We start from the raw sequence: 25,917 nt of genomic DNA on the forward strand, positions 1-25,917 counted from the left end.
GTTATTAAGGGGCTAGTGTTATTAAGGTGAGGGGCTAGTGTTATTAAGGTGGAGGGGCTAGTGTTATTAAGGTGGAGGGGCTAGTGTTATTAAGGGGCTAGTGTTATTAAGGTGAGGGGCTAGTGTTATTAAGGTGGAGGGCTAGTGTTATTAAGGGGCTAGTGTTATTAAGGTGAGGGGCTAGTGTTATTAAGGTGGAGGGCTAGTGTTATTAAGGGGCTAGTGTTATTAAGGTGGAGGGCTAGTGTTATTAAGGTGGAGGGCTAGTGTTATTAAGCGGCTAGTGTTATTAAGGTGAGGGGCTAGTGTTATTAAGGGGCTAGTGTTATTAAGGTGGAGGGCTAGTGTTATTAAGGGGCTAGTGTTATTAAGGTGAGGGGCTAGTGTTATTAAGGTGGAGGGCTAGTGTTATTAAGGTGGAGGGGCTAGTGTTATTAAGGAGGAACGCACCCTTCTGCTGTCTTGCTGCTGTGACCATCCTTAAGATACATGGAGAAATCTATCACCCCGACCTGCACAGGAAATACAACACACGGACTTGTATGACCACTCCCGGTCTGAAGAGCATAACAGAATCACAACAGACAGAGACTTGATCTGAAGAACATAACAGAATCACAACAGACAGAGACTTGATCTGAAGAACATAACAGAATCACAACAGACAGAGACTTGATCTGAAGAACATAACAGAATCACAACAGACAGAGACTTGATCTGAAGAACATAACAGAATCACAACAGACAGAGACTTGATCTGAAGAACATAACAGAATCACTGAGCTACACTAATGAAAACATTGTGTCAGACAGAAAACAGACTTTATTTACAATACCAGCTGGTTAAACGCTCAACTGTACTGTATATGGGTACTGTATAATATTGAATATGTACTGGAGGCTACTGTAAATGCGTACTGGGGGCTACTGTAAATACGTACTGGGGGCTACTGTAAATACGTACTGGGGGCTACTGTAAATACGTACTGGGGGCTACTGTAAATACGTACTGGGGGCTACTGTAAATGCATTCTGGGGGCTACTGTAAATATATATTCTATGGTACTAACCTGTGAGTCCAGGTCTTCTCCCTTCATACAGAGATTAGCATCGATGACGTTCAACCCAACCAGCAGTCCGGCGATCACGGCTCCTTCCTCCTCCATCATGAGCGCATTGGCCTCGTAGAACTCACTGAGCAGGTCCTTTCTGTTGATGATGGTCTTCATGTAGTCCGACAGCTTCTTCTGCATCAGGGCCAATCGCAGCCAGGCCCGCCCTCTTCCTAACGGAGTTCTGGTGACGGACGGGGGTTACACCAATCACATATCAACTCAACTGATGAACAGGGGGTTACACCAATCACATATCAACTCAACTGATGAACAGGGGGTTACACCAATCACATATCAACTCAACTGATGAACAGGGGGTTACACCAATCACATAACTCAACTGATGAACAGGGGGTTACACCAATCACATAACTCAACTGATGAACAGGGGGTTACACCAATCACATATAAACAACTGATGAACAGGGGGTTACACCAATCACATATCAACTCAACTGATGAACAGGGGGTTACACCAATCACATATCAACTCAACTGATGAACAGGGGGTTACACCAATCACATAACTCAACTGATGAACAGGGGGTTACACCAATCACATAACTCAACTGATGAACAGGGGGTTACACCAATCACATATAAACAACTGATGAACAGGGGGTTACACCAATCACATAACTCAACTGATGAACAGGGGGTTACACCAATCACATAACTCAACTGATGAACAGGGGGTTACACCAATCACATAACTCAACTGATGAACAGGGGGTTACACCAATCACATAACTCAACTGATGAACAGGGGGTTACACCAATCACATAACTCAACTGATGAACAGGGGGTTACACCAATCACATAACTCAACTGATGAATAGGGGGTTACACCAATCACATAACTCAACTGATGAACAGGGGGTTACACCAATCACATAACTCAACTGATGAACAGGGGGTTACACCAATCACATATAAACAACTGATGAACAGGGGGTTACACCAATCACATAACTCAACTGATGAACAGGGGGTTACACCAATCACATAACTCAACTGATGAACAGGGGTTACACCAATCACATAACTCAACTGATGAACAGGGGGTTACACCAATCACATAACTCAACTGATGAACAGGGGGTTACACCAATCACATATCAACTCAACTGATGAACAGGGGGTTACACCAATCACATATCAACTCAACTGATGAACAGGGGGTTACACCAATCACATAACTCAACTGATGAACAGGGGTTACACCAATCACATAACTCAACTGATGAACAGGGGGTTACACCAATCACATAACTCAACTGATGAACAGGGGGGTTACACCAATCACATATAAACAACTGATGAACAGGGGGTTACACCAATCACATAACTCAACTGATGAACAGGGGGTTACACCAATCACATAACTCAACTGATGAACAGGGGGTTACACCAATCACATAACTCAACTGATGAACAGGGGGTTACACCAATCACATAACTCAACTGATGAACAGGGGTTACACCAATCACATAACTCAACTGATGAACAGGGGGTTACACCAATCACATAACTCAACTGATGAACAGGGGGTTACACCAATCACATAACTCAACTGATGAACAGGGGGTTACACCAATCACATAACTCAACTGATGAACAGGGGGTTACACCAATCACATAACTCAACTGATGAACAGGGGGTTACACCAATCACATAACTCAACTGATGAACAGGGGGTTACACCAATCACATAACTCAACTGATGAACAGGGGGTTACACCAATCACATATAAACAACTGATGAACAGGGGGTTACACCAATCACATATAAACAACTGATGAACAGGGGGTTACACCAATCACATAACTCAACTGATGAACAGGGGGTTACACCAATCACATAACTCAACTGATGAACAGGGGGTTACACCAATCACATAACTCAACTGATGAACAGGGGGTTACACCAATCACATAACTCAACTGATGAACAGGGGGTTACACCAATCACATAACTCAACTGATGAACAGGGGGTTACACCAATCACATAACTCAACTGATGAACAGGGGGTTACACCAATCACATATCAACTCAACTGATGAACAGGGGGTTACACCAATCACATAACTCAACTGATGAACAGGGGGTTACACCAATCACATAACTCAACTGATGAACAGGGGGTTACACCAATCACATAACTCAACTGATGAACAGGGGGTTACACCAATCACATAACTCAACTGATGAACAGGGGGTTACACCAATCACATAACTCAACTGATGAACAGGGGGTTAGGCCAATCACATATCAACTCAACTGATGAACAGGGGGTTACACCAATCACATATCAACTCAACTGATGAACAGGGGGTTACACCAATCACATAACTCAACTGATGAACAGGGGGTTACACCAATCACATAACTCAACTGATGAACAGGGGGTTACACCAATCACATATAAACAACTGATGAACAGGGGGTTACACCAATCACATATCAACTCAACTGATGAACAGGGGGTTACACCAATCACATATCAACTCAACTGATGAACAGGGGGTTACACCAATCACATATCAACTCAACTGATGAACAGGGGGTTACACCAATCACATATCAACTCAACTGATGAACAGGGGGTTACACCAATCACATATAAACAACTGATGAACAGGGGGTTAGGCCAATGATGTATCAACTACACAATGTGTGACATGTTTACACCAATCAGATACCAAGTGAACAGTGTGAGTCTGTCTACCATTGTTACTCCACCTAATGCTGGGCTCAAACAATCCAATGAATAGACTTAGAGACATACAGGGAACTGCCAAACAATCCAATGAATAGACTTAGAGACATCCAGGTAACTGCCAAACAATCCAATGAATAGACTTAGAGACATCCAGGTAACTGCCAAACAATCCAATGAATAGACTTAGAGACATCCAGGTAACTGCCAAACAATCCAATGAATAGACTTAGAGACATCCAGGGAACTGCCAAACAATCCAATGAATAGACTTAGAGACATCCAGGTAACTGCCAAACAATCCAATGAATAGACTTAGAGACATCCAGGTAACTGCCAAACAATCCAATGAATAGACTTAGAGACATCCAGGGAACTGCCAAACAATCCAATGAATAGACTTAGAGATCTACAGGTAACTGCCAAACAATCCAATGAATAGACTTAGAGACATCCAGGTAACTGCCAAACAATCCAATGAATAGACTTAGAGACATCCAGGGAACTGCCAAACAATCCAATGAATAGACTTAGAGACATCCAGGTAACTGCCAAACAATCCAATGAATAGACTTAGAGACATCCAGGTAACTGCCAAACAATCCAATGAATAGACTTAGAGACATCCAGGTAACTGCCAAACAATCCAATGAATAGACTTAGAGATATACAGGTAACTGCCAAACAATCCAATGAATAGACTTAGAGATATACAGGGAACTGCCAAAATAAAGGAAACACTTGAGTAAATGAGGGATACAGAGTATATTGAAAGCAGGTGCTTCCACACAGGTGTGGTTCCTGAGATAATTAAGCATTTAAAAAACATCCCATCATGCTTTGGGAGGGTTGCCCATTATTTTGGCTACCATGGCTAGAAGAGACCTCAGTGACTTTCAGAGAGGGGTCTCAAAAGGAGCACAGGGGGTTTAATGACCTTACAACTTCCGCAACCCCCAATAAACAGAATAATAGAATCCCCATCAGAATCTGTCAGTTTAAGCTACAGATATATTCTGTCTCAATCCGCCGATATCGCCCTTCCGCATCTGCTGTGAAAGGTGACAGAGCTACAGAGGTGTTTGTCAGACCATGAGACGTCCCGAAAATTGGTCTTCTCACAAAAAACGTCTGTAGCGTTTGAACGGTTTGGCCTCTTGAAAGATGAGACTCTCCGTTTGGCTCTACGACCCCCACATGCGTCACAGGACTCATCTGAAGGTCCCGGTACTAGTTTTTAAAAAATGAATGGAAGTATATATGGAGATAGTTTAGTGCCTAAAATAAAAAATTTTAAAAGTTTCCCTGATCTTATATCTCTCAGATATAGGACAGACACTTCAGAACAACGTTCCTTGAGATTTTGGGGGACTTTCTGTTGTTCCATGTAGATTAATTTGTTACTCATTGCATTTCTATTGGCTAATAGCAGTAATGCCAAATTCAATGCTTCATCCAAATCAAATAGCTAAATGATCCTTGGTATGACCATCTTAAAACAATTCTATATGTTAGCTTACAACCAGAAGTCCTCACATGGATAGTAAAACAAGGAAAACATCTATTTTAGGCTTAGGGGTTAGAATTAGGGTTAGGTAAAATAGGATTTTAAAATGGGAAAATTTGGTCCCCACAAGGATAGTAAAACAAATAATAATAATAATAATAATAATAATAAAATAATAATATGCCATTTAGCAGACGCTTTTATCCAAAGCGACTTACAGTCATGCGTGCATACATTTTTGTGTATGGGTGGTCCCGGGGATCGAACCCACTACCTTGGCGTTACAAGCGCCGTGCTCTACCAGCTGAGCTACAGAGGACCACAAACGTGTGTGTGTCACCAGATCTTAACCCTATTGAACACCTGAGACAGCGTTTTCCACCACCATCAACAAAACACCTAATGATGGAATTTCTGGTGGAAGAATGGTGTCTCATCCCTCCAATAGAGTTCCAGACTCTTGTAGAATCTATGCCAAGGAGCATTGAAGCTGTTCTGGCCAGTGGTGGCCCAACCAACGCCCTGTTAAGACGCTTTATGTTGGGAAGAGGACATTAGGGATGGGAAGAGGACATTAGGGATGGGAAGAGGACATTAGGGATGGGAAGAGGACATTAGAGATGGTGTTATTCAGATGGGAAGAGGACATTAGAGATGGGAAGAGGACATTAGGGGATGGGAAGAGGACATTAGGGATGGGAAGAGGACATTAGGGATGGGAAGAGGACATTAGGGATGGGAAGAGGACATTAGAGATGGGAAGAGGACATTAGGGATGGGAAGAGGACATTAGGGATGGGAAGAGGACATTAGAGATGGGAAGAGGACATTAGAGATGGGAAGAGGACATTAGGGATGGGAAGAGGACATTAGGGATGGGAAGAGGACATTAGGGATGGGAAGAGGACATTAGAGATGGGAAGAGGACATTAGGGATGGGAAGAGGACATTAGAGATGGGAAGAGGACATTAGGGATGGGAAGAGGACATTAGGGATGGGAAGAGGACATTAGAGATGGGAAGAGGACATTAGAGATGGGAAGAGGACATTAGGGATGGGAAGAGGACATTAGGGATGGGAAGAGGACATTAGGGATGGGAAGAGGACATTAGGGATGGGAAGAGGACATTAGGGATGGGAAGAGGACATTAGAGATGGGAAGAGGACATTAGGGATGGTGTTATTCAGATGGGAAGAGGACATTAGGGATGGGAAGAGGACATTAGGGATGGGAAGAGGACATTAGGGATGGGAAGAGGACATTAGAGATGGGAAGAGGACATTAGAGATGGTGTTATTCAGATGGGGAAGAGGACATTAGGGATGGGAAGAGGACATTAGGGATGGGAAGAGGACATTAGGGATGGGAAGAGGACATTAGGGATGGGAAGAGGACATTAGGGATGGGAAGAGGACATTAGAGATGGGAAGAGGACATTAGGGATGGGAAGAGGACATTAGGGATGGGAAGAGGACATTAGGGATGGGAAGAGGACATTAGGGATGGGAAGAGGACATTAGGGATGGGAAGAGGACATTAGGGATGGGAAGAGGACATTAGGGATGGGAAGAGGACATTAGGGATGGGAAGAGGACATTAGGGATGGGAAGAGGACATTAGGGATGGGAAGAGGACATTAGAGATGGGAAGAGGACATTAGGGATGGGAAGAGGACATTAGGGATGGGAAGAGGACATTAGAGATGGTGTTATTCAGATGGGAAGAGGACATTAGAGATGGGAAGAGGACATTAGGGATGGAAGAGGACATTAGGGATGGGAAGAGGACATTAGGGATGGGAAGAGGACATTAGGGATGGGAAGAGGACATTAGAGATGGGAAGAGGACATTAGGGATGGTGTTATTCAGATGGGAAGAGGACATTAGGGATGGGAAGAGGACATTAGGGATGGGAAGAGGACATTAGGGATGGGAAGAGGACATTAGAGATGGGAAGAGGACATTAGAGATGGGAAGAGGACATTAGGGATGGGAAGAGGACATTAGAGATGGTGTTATTCAGATGGGAAGAGGACATTAGGGATGGGAAGAGGACATTAGGGATGGGAAGAGGACATTAGGGATGGGAAGAGGACATTAGGGATGGGAAGAGGACATTAGGGATGGGAAGAGGACATTAGAGATGGGAAGAGGACATTAGGGATGGGAAGAGGACATTAGGGATGGGAAGAGGACATTAGGGATGGGAAGAGGACATTAGAGATGGGAAGAGGACATTAGGGATGGGAAGAGGACATTAGAGATGGGAAGAGGACATTAGGGATGGGAAGAGGACATTCGAGATGGGAAGAGGACATTAGGGATGGGAAGAGGACATTCGAGATGGGAAGAGGACATTAGGGATGGGAAGAGGACATTCGAGATGGGAAGAGGACATTAGGGATGGGAAGAGGACATTAGAGATGGTGTTATTCAGATGGGAAGAGGACATTAGGGATGGGAAGAGGACATTAGGGATGGGAAGAGGACATTAGGGATGGGAAGAGGACATTAGGGATGGGAAGAGGACATTAGGGATGGGAAGAGGACATTAGAGATGGGAAGAGGACATTAGGGATGGGAAGAGGACATTAGAGATGGTGTTATTCAGATGGGAAGAGGACATTAGGGATGGGAAGAGGACATTAGGGATGGGAAGAGGACATTAGGGATGGGAAGAGGACATTAGAGATGGGAAGAGGACATTAGGGATGGGAAGAGGACATTAGAGATGGTGTTATTCAGATGGGAAGAGGACATTAGGGATGGGAAGAGGACATTAGGGATGGGAAGAGGACATTAGGGATGGGAAGAGGACATTAGGGATGGGAAGAGGACATTAGGGATGGGAAGAGGACATTAGAGATGGGAAGAGGACATTAGGGATGGGAAGAGGACATTAGGGATGGTGTTATTCAGATGGGAAGAGGACATTAGGGATGGGAAGAGGACATTAGGGATGGGGAAGAGGACATTAGGGATGGGAAGAGGACATTAGAGATGGGAAGAGGACATTAGGGATGGGAAGAGGACATTAGAGATGGTGTTATTCAGATGGGAAGAGGACATTAGAGATGGTGTTATTCAGATGGGAAGAGGACATTAGGGATGGGAAGAGGACATTAGGGATGGGAAGAGGACATTAGGGATGGGAAGAGGACATTAGAGATGGTGTTATTCAGATGGGAAGAGGACATTAGGGATGGGAAGAGGACATTAGGGATGGGAAGAGGACATTAGGGATGGGAAGAGGACATTAGAGATGGGAAGAGGACATTAGGGATGGGAAGAGGACATTAGAGATGGGAAGAGGACATTAGGGATGGGAAGAGGACATTAGAGATGGGAAGAGGACATTAGGGATGGGAAGAGGACATTAGAGATGGGAAGAGGACATTAGAGATGGTGTTATTCAGATGGGAAGAGGACATTAGAGATGGTGTTATTCAGATGGGAAAAGGACATTAGGGATGGGAAGAGGACATTAGAGATGGGAAGAGGACATTAGAGATGGGAAGAGGACATTAGGGATGGGAAGAGGACATTAGAGATGGGAAGAGGACATTAGGGATGGGAAGAGGACATTAGAGATGGGAAGAGGACATTAGGGATGGGAAGAGGACATTAGAGATGGGAAGAGGACATTAGAGATGGTGTTATTCAGATGGGAAGAGGACATTAGAGATGGTGTTATTCAGATGGGAAGAGGACATTAGGGATGGGAAGAGGACATTAGGGATGGGAAGAGGACATTAGGGATGGGAAGAGGACATTAGGGATGGGAAGAGGACATTAGGGATGGGAAGAGGACATTAGAGATGGTGTTATTCAGATGGGAAGAGGACATTAGGGATGGGAAGAGGACATTAGGGATGGGAAGAGGACATTAGGGATGGGAAGAGGACATTAGGGATGGGAAGAGGACATTAGGGATGGGAAGAGGACATTAGAGATGGGAAGAGGACATTAGGGATGGGAAGAGGACATTAGAGATGGTGTTATTCAGATGGGAAGAGGACATTAGGGATGGGAAGAGGACATTAGGGATGGGAAGAGGACATTAGGGATGGGAAGAGGACATTAGAGATGGGAAGAGGACATTAGGGATGGGAAGAGGACATTAGAGATGGTGTTATTCAGATGGGAAGAGGACATTAGAGATGGTGTTATTCAGATGGGAAGAGGACATTAGGGATGGGAAGAGGACATTAGGGATGGGAAGAGGACATTAGGGATGGGAAGAGGACATTAGAGATGGGAAGAGGACATTAGGGATGGGAAGAGGACATTAGAGATGGGAAGAGGACATTAGGGATGGGAAGAGGACATTAGAGATGGGAAGAGGACATTAGAGATGGTGTTATTCAGATGGGAAGAGGACATTAGAGATGGTGTTATTCAGATGGGAAGAGGACATTAGGGATGGGAAGAGGACATTAGGGATGGGAAGAGGACATTAGAGATGGGAAGAGGACATTAGAGATGGTGTTATTCAGATGGGAAGAGGACATTAGAGATGGTGTTATTCAGATGGGAAGAGGACATTAGGGATGGGAAGAGGACATTAGGGATGGGAAGAGGACATTAGGGATGGGAAGAGGACATTAGGGATGGTGTTATTCAGATGGGAAGAGGACATTAGGGATGGGAAGAGGACATTAGGGATGGTGTTATTCAGATGGGAAGAGGACATTAGGGATGGTGTTATTCAGATGGGAAGAGGACATTAGAGATGGTGTTATTCAGATGGGAAGAGGACATTAATGGTGTTATTCAGATGGGAAGATGACATTAGGGATGGTGTTATTCAGATGGGAAGAGGACATTAGGGATGGTGCTATTCAGATGGGAAGAGGACATTAGAGATGGTGTTATTCAGATGGGAAGAGGACATTAATGGTGTTATTCAGATGGGAAGATGACATTAGGGATGGTGTTATTCAGATGGGAAGAGGACATTAGGGATGGTGTTATTCAGATGGGAAGAGGACATTAGGGATGGTGCTATTCAGATGGGAAGAGGACATTAGAGATGGTGTTATTCAGATGGGAAGAGGACATTAATGGTGTTATTCAGATGGGAAGATGACATTAGGGATGGTGTTATTCAGATGGGAAGAGGACATTAATGGTGTTATTCAGATGGGAAGAGGACATTAATGGCGTTATTCAGATGGGAAGAGGACATTAGGGATGGTGTTATTCAGATGGGAAGAGGACATTAGGGATGATGTTATTCAGATGGGAAGATGACATTAGGGATGGTGTTATTCAGATGGGAAGAGGACATTAGGGATGGTGTTATTCAGATGGGAAGAGGACATTAGGGATGATGTTATTCAGATGGGAAGAGGACATTAATGGTGTTATTCAGATGGGAAGAGGACATTAGGGATGATGTTATTCAGATGGGAAGAGGACATTAGAGATGGTGTTATTCAGATGGGAAGAGGACATTAGAGATGGTGTTATTCAGACGGGAAGAGGACATTAGAGATGGTGTTATTCAGATGGGAAGAGGACATTATAGATGATGTTATTCAGATGGGAAGAGGACATTAGAGATGGTGTTATTCAGATGGGAAGAGGACATTAGAGATGGTGTTATTCAGATGGGAAGAGGACATTAGGGATGGTGTTATTCAGATGGGAAGAGGACATTAGGGATGGTGTTATTCAGATGGGAAGAGGACATTAGAGATGGTGTTATTCAGACAGGAAGAGGACATTAGAGATGGTGTTATTCAGATGGGAAGAGGACATTAGGGATGGGAAGAGGACATTAGGGATGACGTTAGTCAGGCTAAGGTCTTACTTGAGTCCTGGCAGGTCTTTGACGCTGGCCGTGATCTCTCCAGCCTCCGGGGTGAGCTTCTCCACCAGCTCCAGGGCCCCCCAGAAAGACTTGTTCTGCCCCAGGAACGTCTTCTTGGCTGAGGGGTTTGGTAGAGGGAACGTTAGGCCAAGAATACTACAGAACACCAATGCTAAGATCATCCTGAAAAACTCTGGGCTAAACAGGGCACTTTGCTTCTAAGCATCCTGAATGTAGGAGGGGGTTGTGGGTAGCTGACTAGTGGTGGCTATTCAGCAGCCTGATGGACTGGGGGTAGAAGCTATTGGCCAGTCCTTCCAGTTTTTCCCATGATGCTCCTGTACTGCCCGCGTCTGAGGGATGGAAGCGGGGAGAGCAGGGCATTGTTTGGGTGGCTGGGGTCCTTGATGATCTTCTTGGCCTTCCTGTGACACCGGGTGCTGTAGGTGTCCTGGAGGCCAGGCAGTGTGCACCCAATGGTGCATTCGGCTGGCCGCATCACCCTCTGAAGCACCATGCGGTCCGCGGCGGTGGAGCTGCCTACCAGGCTGTGATGCAGCACGACAGTATGCTCTCGATGGTGCTCCTGTAGAACACTGTGAGGCCCTCGGGGACAGGCCACATTTCATCAGCCTCCTGAGGTTGAAGAGTCTCTGTCGTGCCTTCTTCACCACGGTGTCCGTGTGGTTAGACCAGTTCAGCTTCTCTGAGATGTTTACTCTGAGGAATTAGAAGACCATCTCTACGGAGGCCCCGTTGATGAGGATGGGGTTCGTGTCCAGCCTGATTCCTCCTGAAGTCCACAATCAGCTCCTTTGTTTTGCCAACGTTGAGGGAGAGGTTGTTTACCTGTCAGTGTGCCTCCCTCCTCTCTGTAGACCGTCTCGTTGCTGTTGGTAATCAGGCCAACTACTACTACTGGAGTAAATCGGTATCACGTCATCTATGCATTGTTTTATGAATCTGGTGACTGAGTCGGCGTCTTCATTGATGTTATCTCCAGAGACAACCCGGAACATATTTCAGTCCACGTGATCAAAACAGTCTTGGAGCCTGAATTGTGATTGTCGCTGACGGACCAACGCTGTACGGACCAACGCTGTACGGACCAACGCTGTACGGACCAACGCTTGTACGGACTAACGCTGTACGGACTAACGCTGTACGGACTAACGCTATGCACGGACTAACGCTTGTACGGACCAACGCTGTACGGACCAACGCTTGCACGGACCAACGCTGTACGGACTAACGCTATGCACGGACCAACGCTATGCGGACCAACGCTGCATGACTAACGCTGTACGGACCAACGCTGTACGGACTAACGCTGTACGGACTAACGCTTGCACGGACCAACGCTGTACGGACCAACGCTGTACGGACCAACGCTGTACGGACCAACGCTATGCAGGACCAACGCTGTACGGACCAACGCTGCACGGACCAACGCTATGCGGACCAACGCTATGCACGGACTAACGCTGTACGGACTAACGCTTGCACGGACTAACGCTGTACGGACCAACGCTATACGGACTAACGCTGTACGGACCAACGCTGTACACGGACCAACGCTAACGGACCAACGCTTGTACGGACCAACGCTGTACGGACCAACGCTGTACGGACCAACGCTGTACGGACCAACGCTGTACGGACCAACGCTGTACGGACCAACGCTGTACGGACCAACGCTGTACGGACTAACGCTATGCACGGACTAACGCTGTACGGACCAACGCTATAACGGACCAACGCTGTACGGACCAACGCTGTACGGACTAACGCTGTACGGACCAACGCTGTACGGACCAACGCTGTACGGACCAACGCTGTACGGACCAACGCTGTACGGACCAACGCTATACGGACCAACGCTGTACAGACCAACGCTGTACAGACCAACGCTTGCACGGACCAACGCTGTACAGACCAACGCGCTACGGACCAACGCTGTACAGACCAACGCTGTAACGGACCAACGCTGTACAGACCAACGCTGTACGGACCAACGCTGTACAGACCAACGCTGTACAGACCAACGCTGTACAGACCAACGCTGTACGGACCAACGCTATGCGGACCAACGCTGTACAGACCAACGCTATACGGACCAACGCTGTATCGGACTAACGCTGTAACGGACCAACGCTGTAATGGACCAACGCTGTAACGGACCAACGCTGTACAGACCAACGCTGTACGGACCAACGCTGTACGGACCAACGCTGTACGGACCAACGCTGTACAGACTGTGATGTCACGAGAGGCTGTGTCCTGGAGGGACGTTACATCCCCCTGAGGTGGCTGCAAACCCAGACAGCTATGGCTCCATCTGCTGGTATGGTCGGGAACTCCACCCCTCTATGGCCAATCTTCCCACGCAGCTGAAACAAATGAGGAGCTGATGAGCTGAAGGTTTGGGAAGGGAAGAGACACACTGAGGGAGTGTGTGGGGGGTGAAGAGACACGGTCTCCAACCTGGGCTCTCTGGAGGACAAGAGTGCTGCACGTCCACTTCCATGAGGAATATAAGGATTTGGAGATACTTACCTTTGGGAAATACTCACCTTTGGATATATGCACCTGTGGAAATACGTGAGAGACATTTGGAAGGACTTTTTGCTGGGTTGGCCACTAGCTGCAACGTGGACTACAGTAAGGCTGGGGAAAAGTTATCTGAGCGAGTGAGAATTATGATTTTGGATGTGGAAGAGACATCCCTGAACTGTTAACCCGTAAAGAGCCACAAGAGAACAGAATTTTGTTATATTTTCGTTAATTTCCCAAGACCTATAATAAAATCCTTGTTTTGTTTGAACCTTGTCTCCTTGCACTACTTGAGCAATCCCGCTGAAAGCTGTGTAGCCTCTCGTGACGTCACAGATGGTGGAGAATACAGGCACGCTCAAGCGTTAATAGTGCATGTCAGAGGAGGATACCGAAGGTTTGATCACCCAGTTTTCCAAGTTGGCCGTAGGCTCCCCGCCGACTGAAATGGAGGACATATTGAAAGCCCTTGTTGCTGGCCAGCACGCCCAGATGCAAGCAAACGTGGCTCTCTTGGAGGAGCAAAAGAAAGCCAACCTTCTGAAGGCAGAGGAATTGCAGTTGCAGAGACAGAGGGTGGTCCAAAATACCCGCCCAATAAAGGCAAGTGACTTTATATCTAAGATGGGAGCTACCGATGACATTGAGGCATACCTGCATGCATTTGAGGCCACGGCCACTAGGGAAGCCTGGCCCAAGCAACAGTGGGTTGGTCTGTTAGCCCCCTTTCTAACCGGGGGAATCGCTGAATGCTGTCCGGGACCTGGGCCCTGACCAGGTTACTGACTATGATGCCCTGAAGTCTGAGATCCTCAGCAGATATGGACTCACAAAGTTTGGTATGGCCCAGCGCTTTCACAGCTGGACCTTCCAACCAGACCAACCTCCTCGGGCGCAGATGCATGAACTTGTCCGAATCGCAAGGAAATGGCTGGATCCGCAGAGGAATACAGCAGCGGCGGTGGTGGAGGCCGTTGTGGTGGATCGTTACCTACGCGCCCTGCCTTATGAGGCAAAACGGTTCATCAGTCAACAGGCCTTGACCACGGCTGATCTGACCGTGGAAGCTGTGGAAAAGTACCAGGCCACAGCGGAGATGCTGAATGCTTCCCGAAAAGACCCCAGGAGTGCGGCCCCCACCACAAATGGGAAGAACCCGTCCAAAGGACCCCAAGGTCTCGAACCCAGCCACGTCAGGACTTATCCCGGCTCCAGGGGGAGCCAGAAACCAGGCGGGTCCAAGAAGAGTACACCAGGAGGGGGAAACTCGACAGTGTTACCGGTGTGGGGAGATTGGACATATCTCCTGGCAGTGTGGGAAACCAGCCGATGAACCTATGCCCACTGCGGAGTCCTCCAGCTCAGCACCCACACACCGTTTTGCCTCGCTCTTGGGAGTCGTAGATGGCGGCCCAGATCGACCCCCCCACCTGCCCGGTAACTGTGAATCACCATGATGTGGAGGCCTTACTGGATTCTGGTAGCCGGGCCACCCTGGTGCGTAAGGATTTGGTGGGCCCAACGTGTCTGACCCCGGGGAAAGTCCTCCCAGTTTCCTGTGTCCATGGGGACACCAGAGAATACCCCATTACTGAACTTACAATGACCAGCACACGGGGAACCATACACACGACGGCGGGGGTGGTTGATTCCCTCCCCGTCCCTGTCCTAATTGGACGAGACTGCCCAGCCTTTACCCACTCTGGAGAGAGTCTCAGGAGAGGATAACCCGAGTACCTCGGAAACGGAGAGGCAAGACTCATCCTGGGAAGGCTCCGGTGCAATCCTCCGAGTTACTCACTCCCGCCCGGGCTCTGATAGGGATGGCAGGTGCCCAGACCGACACAGAGACGGAGCTACAGAATCTGGACAAAGAACTGTCTGGTCTGAAGGGGACCGCTGAGAGGTATCGTTTGTTAAAGCAACAGTTAGACATGAAGACAGAAGAGTTAGATATCCTCCAGGCTAAACTCCAACAGAGCTCCTTCCATAAGCAACAGGAGGAGCTGGAGAGGCTGCGCAGGACCATCGAGGAGTGTGAGGAGACCCTGCGCAGTAGTAAGGAGGTCCAGAAGAAGGCAGAGGAGAAGTACAAGGTGTTGGAGAACAAGATGAAGAATGCGGAGGCAGAGAGAGAGAAGGAACTGAAAGCTGCTCAACAGAAGCTAAACTCTGCTAAAACCAAGGCTGATGCGTTCAGTAAGAAACTCAAGGAGAGACAACAGGAGGCTGAGTCCCTGGTCCTAGAGGTGGAGGAGTTGAAGAGAGAGCAGGCTGGCAAGCACCACGGCAATGCGGACGCCCTCTCCCGGCGTGATGCCTTCTTCGCTGCCTTTACCCGACGAGGACGTCGGTCCCGAGGAGGGGGATGTGTGATGTCACGAGAGGCTGTGTCCTGGAGGGACGTTACATCCCCTGAGGTGGCTGCAAACCCAGACAGCTATGGCTCCATCTGCTGGTATGGTCGGGAACTCCACCCCCTCTATGGCCAATCTTCCCACGCAGCTGAAACAAATGAGGAGCTGATGAGCTGAAGGTTTGGGAAGGGAAGAGACACACTGAGGGGAGTGTGTGGGGGTGAAGAGACACGGTCTCCAACCTGGGCTCTCTGGAGGACAAGAGTGCTGCACGTCCACTTCCATGAGGAATATAAGGATTTGGAGATACTTACCTTTGGGAAATACTCACCTTTGGATATATGCACCTGTGGAAATACGTGAGAGACATTTGGAAGGACTTTTTGCTGGGTTGGCCACTAGCTGCAACGTGGACTACAGTAAGGCTGGGGAAAAGTTATCTGAGCGAGTGAGAATTATGATTTTGGATGTGGAAGAGACATCCCTGAACTGTTAACCCGTAAAGAGCCACAAGAGAACAGAATTTTGTTATATTTTCGTTAATTTCCCAAGACCTATAATAAAATCCTTGTTTTGTTTGAACCTTGTCTCCTTGCACTACTTGAGCAATCCCGCTGAAAGCTGTGTAGCCTCTCGTGACGTCACAAGACCAACGCTGTACGGACCAACGCTGTACGGACCAACGCTGTACGGACCAACGCTGTACGGACCAACGCTGTACAGACCAACGCTGTACAGACCAACGCTGTACGGACTAACGCTGTACGGACCAACGCTGTACAGACCAACGCTGTACGGACCAACGCTGTAACGGACCAACGCTGTACGGACTAACGCTGTACGGACCAACGCTGTACGGACTAACGCTAGTACGGACTAACGCTGTAACGGACTAACGCTATACGGACTAACGCTATACGGACCAACGCTGTACGGACCAACGCTGTACGGACCAACGCTGTACGGACCAACGCTGTACGGACCAACGCTATGCGGACCAACGCTATGCACGGACTAACGCTATGACGGACCAACGCTGTGACGGACTAACGCTATGACGGACCAACGCTGTACGGACTAACGCTGCACGGACCAACGCTGTAACGGACCAACGCTATGCACGGACCAACGCTTGTAACGGACTAACGCTGTACGGACCAACGCTATGCGGACCAACGCTAGTACGGACTAACGCTGTAACGGACCAACGCTTGTACGGACCAACGCTTGCACGGACCAACGCTGTACGGACCAACGCTGTAATGGACCAACGCTGTAATGGACCAACGCTATGCAACGGCTATACGTTACGCTATACGGACCAACGCTGTACGGACCAACGCTGTACGGACCAACGCTATCGGACCAACGCTATCACGGACTAACGCTATGCGGACCCGCTATGCGGACCAACGCTGTACGGACCAACGCTTGCACGGACTAACGCTTGTAACGGACCAACGCTGTAACGGACCAACGCTGTACGGACTAACGCTGTACGGACCAACGCTGTACGGACCAACGCTGTACGGACCAACGCTGTACGGACCAACGCTGTATACCAACGCTGACGGACCAACGCTGTACAGACCAACGCTGACCACCGGCACTTCCCTCTTGAGTCTTTGTTTGTAGGCGGGGAGAAGCAAGATGGAGTCATGGTCGGATATGCCGAAAGGAGGACGGGAGAGGGCCTTATACCCCGTGTCCAAAAAGGCGTGTAGAAGTGGTAAAGAGTAGAATTTCTGCGAGTTACGACAGTCGATGTGTTTGTAATAATTTGGGAGCACGGTTCTCAAATCATTATTAGAAGGGATGTGACTAGTGATTCTTGTTACACCAGAGAAACAAGCCTACATCTAGTACAGACATGTCCCAGATCTGTTTTGCCAACCAACTCCTATGGTCAATGTCACGTTTGGTGAAACAATGACCATAGGTGTTGGCAAGACCACGTTTGGTGAAACAATGACCATAGGCGTTGGCAAGACCGCACAAACAGATCTGGGACCAGGCAAGAACAAACAATAACATAGGTAGGTAGGGGATGTCGCACGTCTCCGTACTTTTGAGTCCGTGTTTGAGGCAGTGCTCCATGACCACGAAGAACTGCTGCAGCGGAGCGTAGTCGGAGTCCAGGGTTCGGCCCAGGTTCAGGGCCGACTCAATCAGGCCCTTGATGCTCAGCTTAGCCATGTTCATCAGGTTCAACCGCTCGATGGCTATAGGGTCCTTCGTATCTGGAGATGGAGGAGAGAGGGAAAGAGAAAGAAGAAACGTCAACAAACCAACCCTGGTACAATACAGTCACAATGGCAGCAACACTAGCTGAAGGCAGCAGCAAATCAAAACTGAGAACCGAGAGAGGAAGGATATCTCCCAACAGACATAGAGGATGTAGCGACAAACCTTTTCCCTCGTCAGCGCATTTTTCGCAACAAATTGGACAAAATCATTGCATATTGCCATGCAAAATGTCCGAATTGTAGAACCAAAATCAAGCATTTTTGCCTGCAAATTTTTTAAAAAAATCTGTGACATCCTGGAGGGACTGGTTCTTGCTTTAGCAAGTCACATGACTGTTATTTGCATTCATGTCTTATAATAGCGAGACATCAAGGAAGGTCAGCGACTAAACTGACTGTAAAACATCCACCTCTTCACATTCCACCCGGACCTCATAACCACTAACCAGACGGTCTTCAGGGCGGTGACATGGTCCCTCGAGAGATAGCCTACTGGATGACACCACAAATATCAAGCAACTACAATATACGTAATTGAAATATGAGTGAAGACCTTTCGGTACAGGCGGAACAAAGTGGAATAAAGGAAGCAGTCAAGTGAAAGCAGCTAGCTGAACAAGACCCTGAAACAGCAGTTAAGATTTCTGTTCGTATGGAACATTCCTGGGATCTTATTTCAGCTCATGAAACATGGGACCAACACTTAACATGTTGCGTTGATATTTTTGTTCAGTGGGCTATAGGATAGGATAACTGCAGAGCAGCACACCTGTAAACTATTTACAAATCCTATGAACAGAAAAGTTATTGTGCATTTTTCCAGAGCCAGTGAATGGAAGAGGTTTCACAGCTTTGTGGAGCGGCAGGGAGGTGAAACTGGCACAGAGCAGTGGGCTCTATCCAACAGGCATAGCAGCAGCAGGGTATTGGCCAGGAAACCAGGAAGCAAAGAGAATGAAGCAACAGAACAGGTTCCTGGATTATCAACCACCCAGAATGGAGAGAGAGAGAGAGAGAGAGAGAGAGAGAGAGAGAGAGAGAGAGAGAGAGAGAGGAAGCAAAAGAGAAAGAGTCTGATGGTGGCAAAATGGTAGGTGCAGCAGTCATGCTGAGGTGTTGAGGCACAGGCCAATACATGCTGTAGATTGGATGGTCACACAGCCAGCCAGGGTGGGTAAGTTGAATGGATGGCCATGCCAGGGTGGCAAAAGGCTTTGAGATGACTGCAAAGCAGGGAGACACACAACCGATTAGAAATTCGCTCCCTTCCCCTTGGGGCTAACCCTTTCCCTTGGGGCTAACCCTTTCCCTTGGGGCTAACCCTTTCCCTTGGGGCTAACCCTTTCCCTTGGGGCTAACCCTTTCCCTTGGGGCTAACCCTTTCCCTTGGGGCTAACCCTTTCCCTTGGGGCTAACCCTTCCCCTTGGGGCTAACCCTTTCCCTTGGGGCTAACCCTTTCCCTTGGGGCTAACCCTTTCCCTGGGGCTAACCCTTTCCCTTGGGGCTAACCCTTTCCCTTGGGGCTAACCCTTTCCCTTGGGGCTAACCCTTTCCCTTGGGGCTAACCCTTTCCCTTGGGGCTAACCCTTTCCCTTGGGGCTAACCCTTTCCCTTGGGGCTAACCCTTCCCCTTGGGGCTAACCCTTTCCCTTGGGGCTAACCCTTCCCCCTTGGGGCTAACCCTTCCCCTTGGGGCTAACCCTTTCCCTTGGGGCTAACCCTTTCCCCTTGGGGCTAACCCTTCCCCTTGGGGCTAACCCTTTCCCTTGGGGCTAACCCTTCCCCTTGGGGCTAACCCTTTCCCTTGGGGCTAACCCTTCCCCTTGGGGCTAACCCTTTCCCTTGGGGCTAACCCTTTCCCTTGGGGCTAACCCTTTCCCTTGGGGCTAACCCTTCCCCTTGGGGCTAACCCTTCCCCTTGGGGCTAACCCTTCCCCTTGGGGCTAACCCTTTCCCTTGGGGCTAACCCTTCCCCTTGGGGCTAACCCTTCCCCTTGGGGCTAACCCTTCCCCTTGGGGCTAACCCTTCCCCTTGGGGCTAACCCTTTCCCTTGGGGCTAACCCTTCCCCTTGGGGCTAACCCTTTCCCTTGGGGCTAACCCTTCCCCTTGGGGCTAACCCTTTCCCTTGGGGCTAACCCTTTCCCTTGGGGCTAACCCTTCCCCTTGGGGCTAACCCTTCCCCTTGGGGCTAACCCTTTCCCTTGGGGCTAACCCTTCCCCTTGGGGCTAACCCTTCCCCTTGGGGAGCAATATGGTGAGAGCTCCACCACTACACTGCTTATATCTAAAACATTGAAGGGTTAAGGCCAAGCAGAAGGGAGTGAAGTGGGACCAGGTGCCAAGGTGGTGAGAAATGAGCCCAGGAGGACTGGAGGCTGGTTAGGGAGGATGAAGAACCAGGTTTGGGAGGATGAAGGAGACGGTTTGGGAGGATGAAGTTGCAGGTTTGGGAGGATGAAGTTGCAGGTTTGGGAGGATGAAGTTGCAGGTTTGGGAGGATGAAGGTGAAGGTTTGGGAGGATGAAAGACCAGGTTTGGGAGGATGAAGGTGCAGGTTTGGGAGGATGAAGGCACCAGGTTTGGGAGGATGAAAGACCAGGTTTGGGAGGATGAAGTTGCAGGTTTGGGAGGATGAAGTTGCAGGTTTGGGAGGATGAAGTTGCAGGTTTGGGAGGATGAAGTTGCAGGTTTGGGAGGATGAAGGCACCAGGTTTGGGAGGATGAAAGACCAGGTTTGGGAGGATGAAAGACCAGGTTTGGGAGGATGAAGGTGCAAGTTTAAGAGGATGAAGGTGGAGGTTTGGGAGGATGAAGGTGAAGGTTAGGGAGGATGAAGGAGCAGGTTTGGGAGGATGAAGTTGCAGGTTTGGGAGGATGAAGTTGCAGGTTTGGGAGGATGAAGTTGCAGGTTTGGAAGGATGAAGTTGCAGGTTTGGGAGGATGAAGTTGCAGGTTTGGGAGGATGAAGTTGCAGGTTTGGGAGGATGAAAGACCAGGTTTGGGAGGATGAAGGTGCAAGTTTAAGAGGATGAAAGTGGAGGTTTGGGAGGATGAAAGTGAAGGTTAGGGAGGATGAAGGTGAAGGTTAGGGAGGATGAAGGAGCAGGTTTGGGAGGATGAAGTTGCAGGTTTGGGAGGATGAAGTTGCAGGTTTGGGAGGATGAATTGGGAGGATGAAGTTGCAGGTTTGGGAGGATGAAGGCACCAGGTTTGGGAGGATGAAAGACCAGGTTTGGGAGGATGAAGGAACCAGGTTTGGGAGGATGAAAGACCAGGTTTGGGAGGATGAAAGACCAGGTTTGGGAGGATGAAGATGTGCAAGGAAAGTAAACATGGACGTAGGCCTCATCAATGTTAAGACTTTCTTGAACAAAACCAAATCTGTGAGTTGATTTGAGCATTGGAAAAAGAGCCACTGTGTAAATACTGCAATGTGGGTTGGATTGAATTTAGCCCCTAATCTTAATTTTCAAGGTGATGATTTCACTTTTCTTCCAAACAAAATACCCCAATAAATGTGAGTTCACAATTCAAATAATTTTTTGGTGCCCCATGTGGGATTAGAATTTACACTGCAAGTGGCAATGTCAGGAACTCTGCACCTTAACACTGAGCTAACTGTCCAGGGACAGGAACTCTGCACCTTAACACTGAGCTAACTGTCCAGGGACAGGAACTCTGCACCTTAACACTGAGCTAACTGTCCAGGGACAGGAACTCTGCACCTTAACACTGAGCTAACTGTCCAGGGACAGGAACTCTGCACCTTAACACTGAGCTAACTGTCCAGGGACAGGAACTCTGCACCTTAACACTGAGCTAACTGTCCAGGGACAGGACCTCTGCACCTTAACACTGAGCTAACTGTCCAGGGACAGGAACTCTGCACCTTAACACTGAGCTAACTGTCCAGGGACAGGAACTCTGCACCTTAACACTGAGCTAACTGTCCAGGGACAGGAACTCTGCACCTTAACACTGAGCTAACTGTCCAGGGACAGGAACTCTGCACCTTAACACTGAGCTAACTGTCCAGGGACAGGAACTCTGCACCTTAACACTGAGCTAACTGTCCAGGGACACATTTGCTTGCGATGCACAATTGTATTATCAGAGCGTGCCAGTGGACTTCTGATCAGTATGCTTTAGTGAGGAAGTGTTGGGATCAGGTACAACAACGTTTACCCACCCCCCAAAATGAATATTTATGAGCAATTCTCCCCACCCACAACTTCTCACCAGAATGCATTTAGTTTTTTAATTGAAGGGGAAAAGGCTGGGTTTGAGAGTTACCCTTTAAGGCAGCAACAAAAAGAGGATTTCTTAATGCAGTATAAATAATGTATAGAATTTATTATACAAGAGACAAAATTCACAAATTCTACAGCACAACGGCAGAGTCATGTCTCTTCTCATCACTCATCTTGAAAAAACGTATATTAAAAACCTGGAAATCAATCAATCTGCCATCATTAACACAATGGAAAAATCAAATGATTTATTATTGAAATATTAAAGGCTAGGGAAAGAAACAAAATGGTGCAGTTTCAGGCCATGTGGTAAACAATAATGCAGGCGCTAGGGATGGTGTGAGCATGTGGGTCTGGGCAGAGGAGATGTAGTCGTTGGATGGTGTGAGCATGTGGGTCTGGGCAGAGGAGATGTAGTCGTTGGATGGTGTGAGCATGTGGGTCTGGGCAGAGGAGATGTAGTCGTTGGATGGTGTGAGCATGTGGGTCTGGGCAGAGGAGATGTAGTCGTTGGATGGTGTGAGCATGTGGGTCTGGGCAGAGGAGATGTAGTCGTTGGATGGTGTGAGCATGTGGGTCTGGGCAGAGGAGATGTAGTCGTTGGATGGTGTGAGCATGTGGGTCTGGGCAGAGGAGATGTAGTCGTTGGATGGTGTGAGCATGGGGGTCTGGGCAGAGGAGATGTAGTCGTTGGATGGTGTGAGCATGTGGGTCTGGGCAGAGGAGATGTAGTCGTTGGATGGTGTGAGCATGGGGGTCTGGGCAGAGGAGATGTAGTCGTTGGATGGTGTGAGCATGTGGGTCTGGGCAGAGGAGATGTAGTCGTTGGATGGTGTGAGCATGGGGGGTCTGGGCAGAGGAGATGTAGTCTTTGGATGGTGTGAGCATGGGGGTCTGGGCAGAGGAGATGTAGTCGTTGGATGGTGTGAGCATGTGGGTCTGGGCAGAGGAGATGTAGTCGTTGGATGGTGTGAGCATGGGGGTCTGGGCAGAGGAGATGTAGTCGTTGGATGGTGTGAGCATGGGGGGTCTGGGCAGAGGAGATGTAGTCGTTGGATGGGTGAGCATGGGGGTCTGGGCAGAGGAGATGTAGTCGTTGGATGGTGTGAGCATGGGGGTCTGGGCAGAGGAGATGTAGTCGTTGGATGGGTGAGCATGGGGGTCTGGGCAGAGGAGATGTAGTCGTTGGATGGTGTGAGCATGGGGGTCTGGGCAGAGGAGATGTAGTCGTTGGATGGTGTGAGCATGTGGGTCTGGGCAGAGGAGATGTAGTCGTTGGATGGTGTGAGCATGGGGGTCTGGGCAGAGGAGATGTAGTCGTTGGATGGTGTGAGCATGTGGGTCTGGGCAGAGGAGATGTAGTCGTTGGATGGGTGAGCATGGGGGTCTGGGCAGAGGAGATGTAGTCGTTGGATGGGTGCGTCTAAGTTGTTGTTTGTACATGTATGTTTGTATTTGGTGTAAGAAAATAAAAAATAGGTAATCATGATTCAATAAAAATGACCCAGTCATGATATTAAGTCATGATATTGCATTCAATTAAAATGTTATCTTAACTGCTTTTGCAAATTCTATGTCGGAGGACTGAGAAGCTCTGTTCTGATGACTTTCTAAAAAGGACATTTACTCCAAAATGAATGAAAAAAAAATTATGTCGACACCATCTAAAGTATAATTTCCACCTCCAGAAATGAGCCCAATAACATATTTGGTATTTGTAAAAAATAAATAAAATAAAAACATATATTGGACCATACATACAGTGGGGAGAACAAGTATTTGATACACTGCCGATTTTGCAGGTTTTCCTACTTACAAAGCGTGTAGAGGTCTGTAATTTGTATCATAGGTACACTTCAACTCCTGAGAGACGGAATCTAAAACAAAAATCCAGAAAATAACATTGTATGATTTTTAAGTAATTAATTTGCATTTTATTGCATGATATAAGTATTTGATCACCTACCAACCAGTAAGAATTCCGGCTCTCACAGACCTGTTAGTTTTTCTTTAAGAAGCCCTCCTGTTCTCCACTCATTACCTGTATTAACTGCACCTGTTTGAACTCGTTACCTGTATAAAAGACACCTGTCCACACACTCAATCAAACAGACTCCAACCTCTCCACAATGGCCAAGACCAGAGAGCTGTGTAAGGACATCAGGGATAAAATTGTAGACCTGCACAAGGCTGGAATGGGCTACAGGGCAATAGGCAAGCAGCTTGGTGAGAAGGCAACAACTGTTGCCGCAATTATTAGAAAATTAGACGTTCAAGATGACGGTCAATCACCCTCGGTCTGGGGCTCCATGCAAGATCTCACCTCGTGGGGCATCAATGATCATGAGGAAGGTGAGGGATCAGCCCAGAACTACACGGCAGGACCTGGTCAATGACCTGAAGAGAGCTGGGACCACAGTCTCAAAGAAAACCATTAGTAACACACTACGCCGTCATGGATTAAAATCCTGCAGCGCACGCAAGGTCCCCCTGCTCAAGCCAACGCATGTCCAGGCCCGTCTGAAGTTTGCCAATGACCATCTGGATGATCCAGAGGAGGAATGGGAGAAGGTCATGTGGTCTGATGAGACAAAAATATAGCTTTTTGGTCTAAACTCCACTCGCCGTGTTTGGAGGAAGAAGAAGGATGAGTACAACCCCAAGAACACCATCCCAACCGTGAAGCATGGAGGTGGAAACATCATTCTTTGGGGATGCTTTTCTGCAAAGGGGACAGGACAACTGCACCGTATTGAGGGGAGGATGGATGGGGCCATGTATCGCGAGATCTTGGCCAACAACCTCCTTCCCTCAGTAAGAGCATTGAAGATGGGTCGTGGCTGGGTCTTCCAGCATGACAACGACCCGAAACACACAGCCAGGGCAACTAAGGAGTGGCTCCGTAAGAGGCATCTCAAGGTCCTGGAGTGGCCTAGCCAGTCTCCAGACCTGAAGCCAATAGAAATTCTGACAGCCCCGAAACCTGAAGGATCTGGAGAAGGTCTGTATGGAGGAGTGGGCCAAAATTCCTGCTGCAGTGTGTGCAAACCTGGTCAAGACCTACAGGAAACGTATGATCTCTGTAATTGCAAACAAAGGTTTCTGTACCAAATATTAAGTTCTGCTTTTATGATGTATCAAATACTTATGTCATGCAATAAAATGCAAATTAATTACTTAAAAATCATACAATGTGATTTTCTGGATTTTTGTTTTAGATTCCGTCTCTCACAGTTGAAGTGTACCTATGATAAAACTTACAGACCTCTACATGCTTTGTAAGTAGGAAAACCTGCAAAATCGGCAGTGTATCAAATACTTGTTCTCCCCACTGTATATCCTAT

The 25,917-nt window shown here is 48.0% G+C and overlaps 1 protein-coding gene across 1 annotated transcript in view; it reads right to left on the minus strand.

Moving 5' to 3' along the window:
- Window positions 1-345: 345 nt before the first annotated feature.
- Window positions 346-25,917, minus strand: part of LOC123487915 (protein RUFY3-like) — a 57,133-nt gene continuing 31,561 nt past the window's right edge. The window contains exons 2-5 of the mRNA XM_045218896.1: window positions 18,141-18,314; window positions 11,165-11,282; window positions 1,071-1,296; window positions 346-512 (exon numbers count right to left, since the gene is read on the minus strand). Of these exons, the coding sequence (XP_045074831.1) occupies window positions 435-512; window positions 1,071-1,296; window positions 11,165-11,282; window positions 18,141-18,314 (596 nt within the window). The 3' untranslated portion in view covers window positions 346-434. The remainder of the gene's footprint in view (window positions 513-1,070; window positions 1,297-11,164; window positions 11,283-18,140; window positions 18,315-25,917) is intronic.

Source organism: Coregonus clupeaformis, unplaced genomic scaffold (genome assembly GCF_020615455.1).
Source record: "Coregonus clupeaformis isolate EN_2021a unplaced genomic scaffold, ASM2061545v1 scaf1887, whole genome shotgun sequence".
NCBI lineage: Eukaryota > Metazoa > Chordata > Actinopteri > Salmoniformes > Salmonidae > Coregonus > Coregonus clupeaformis.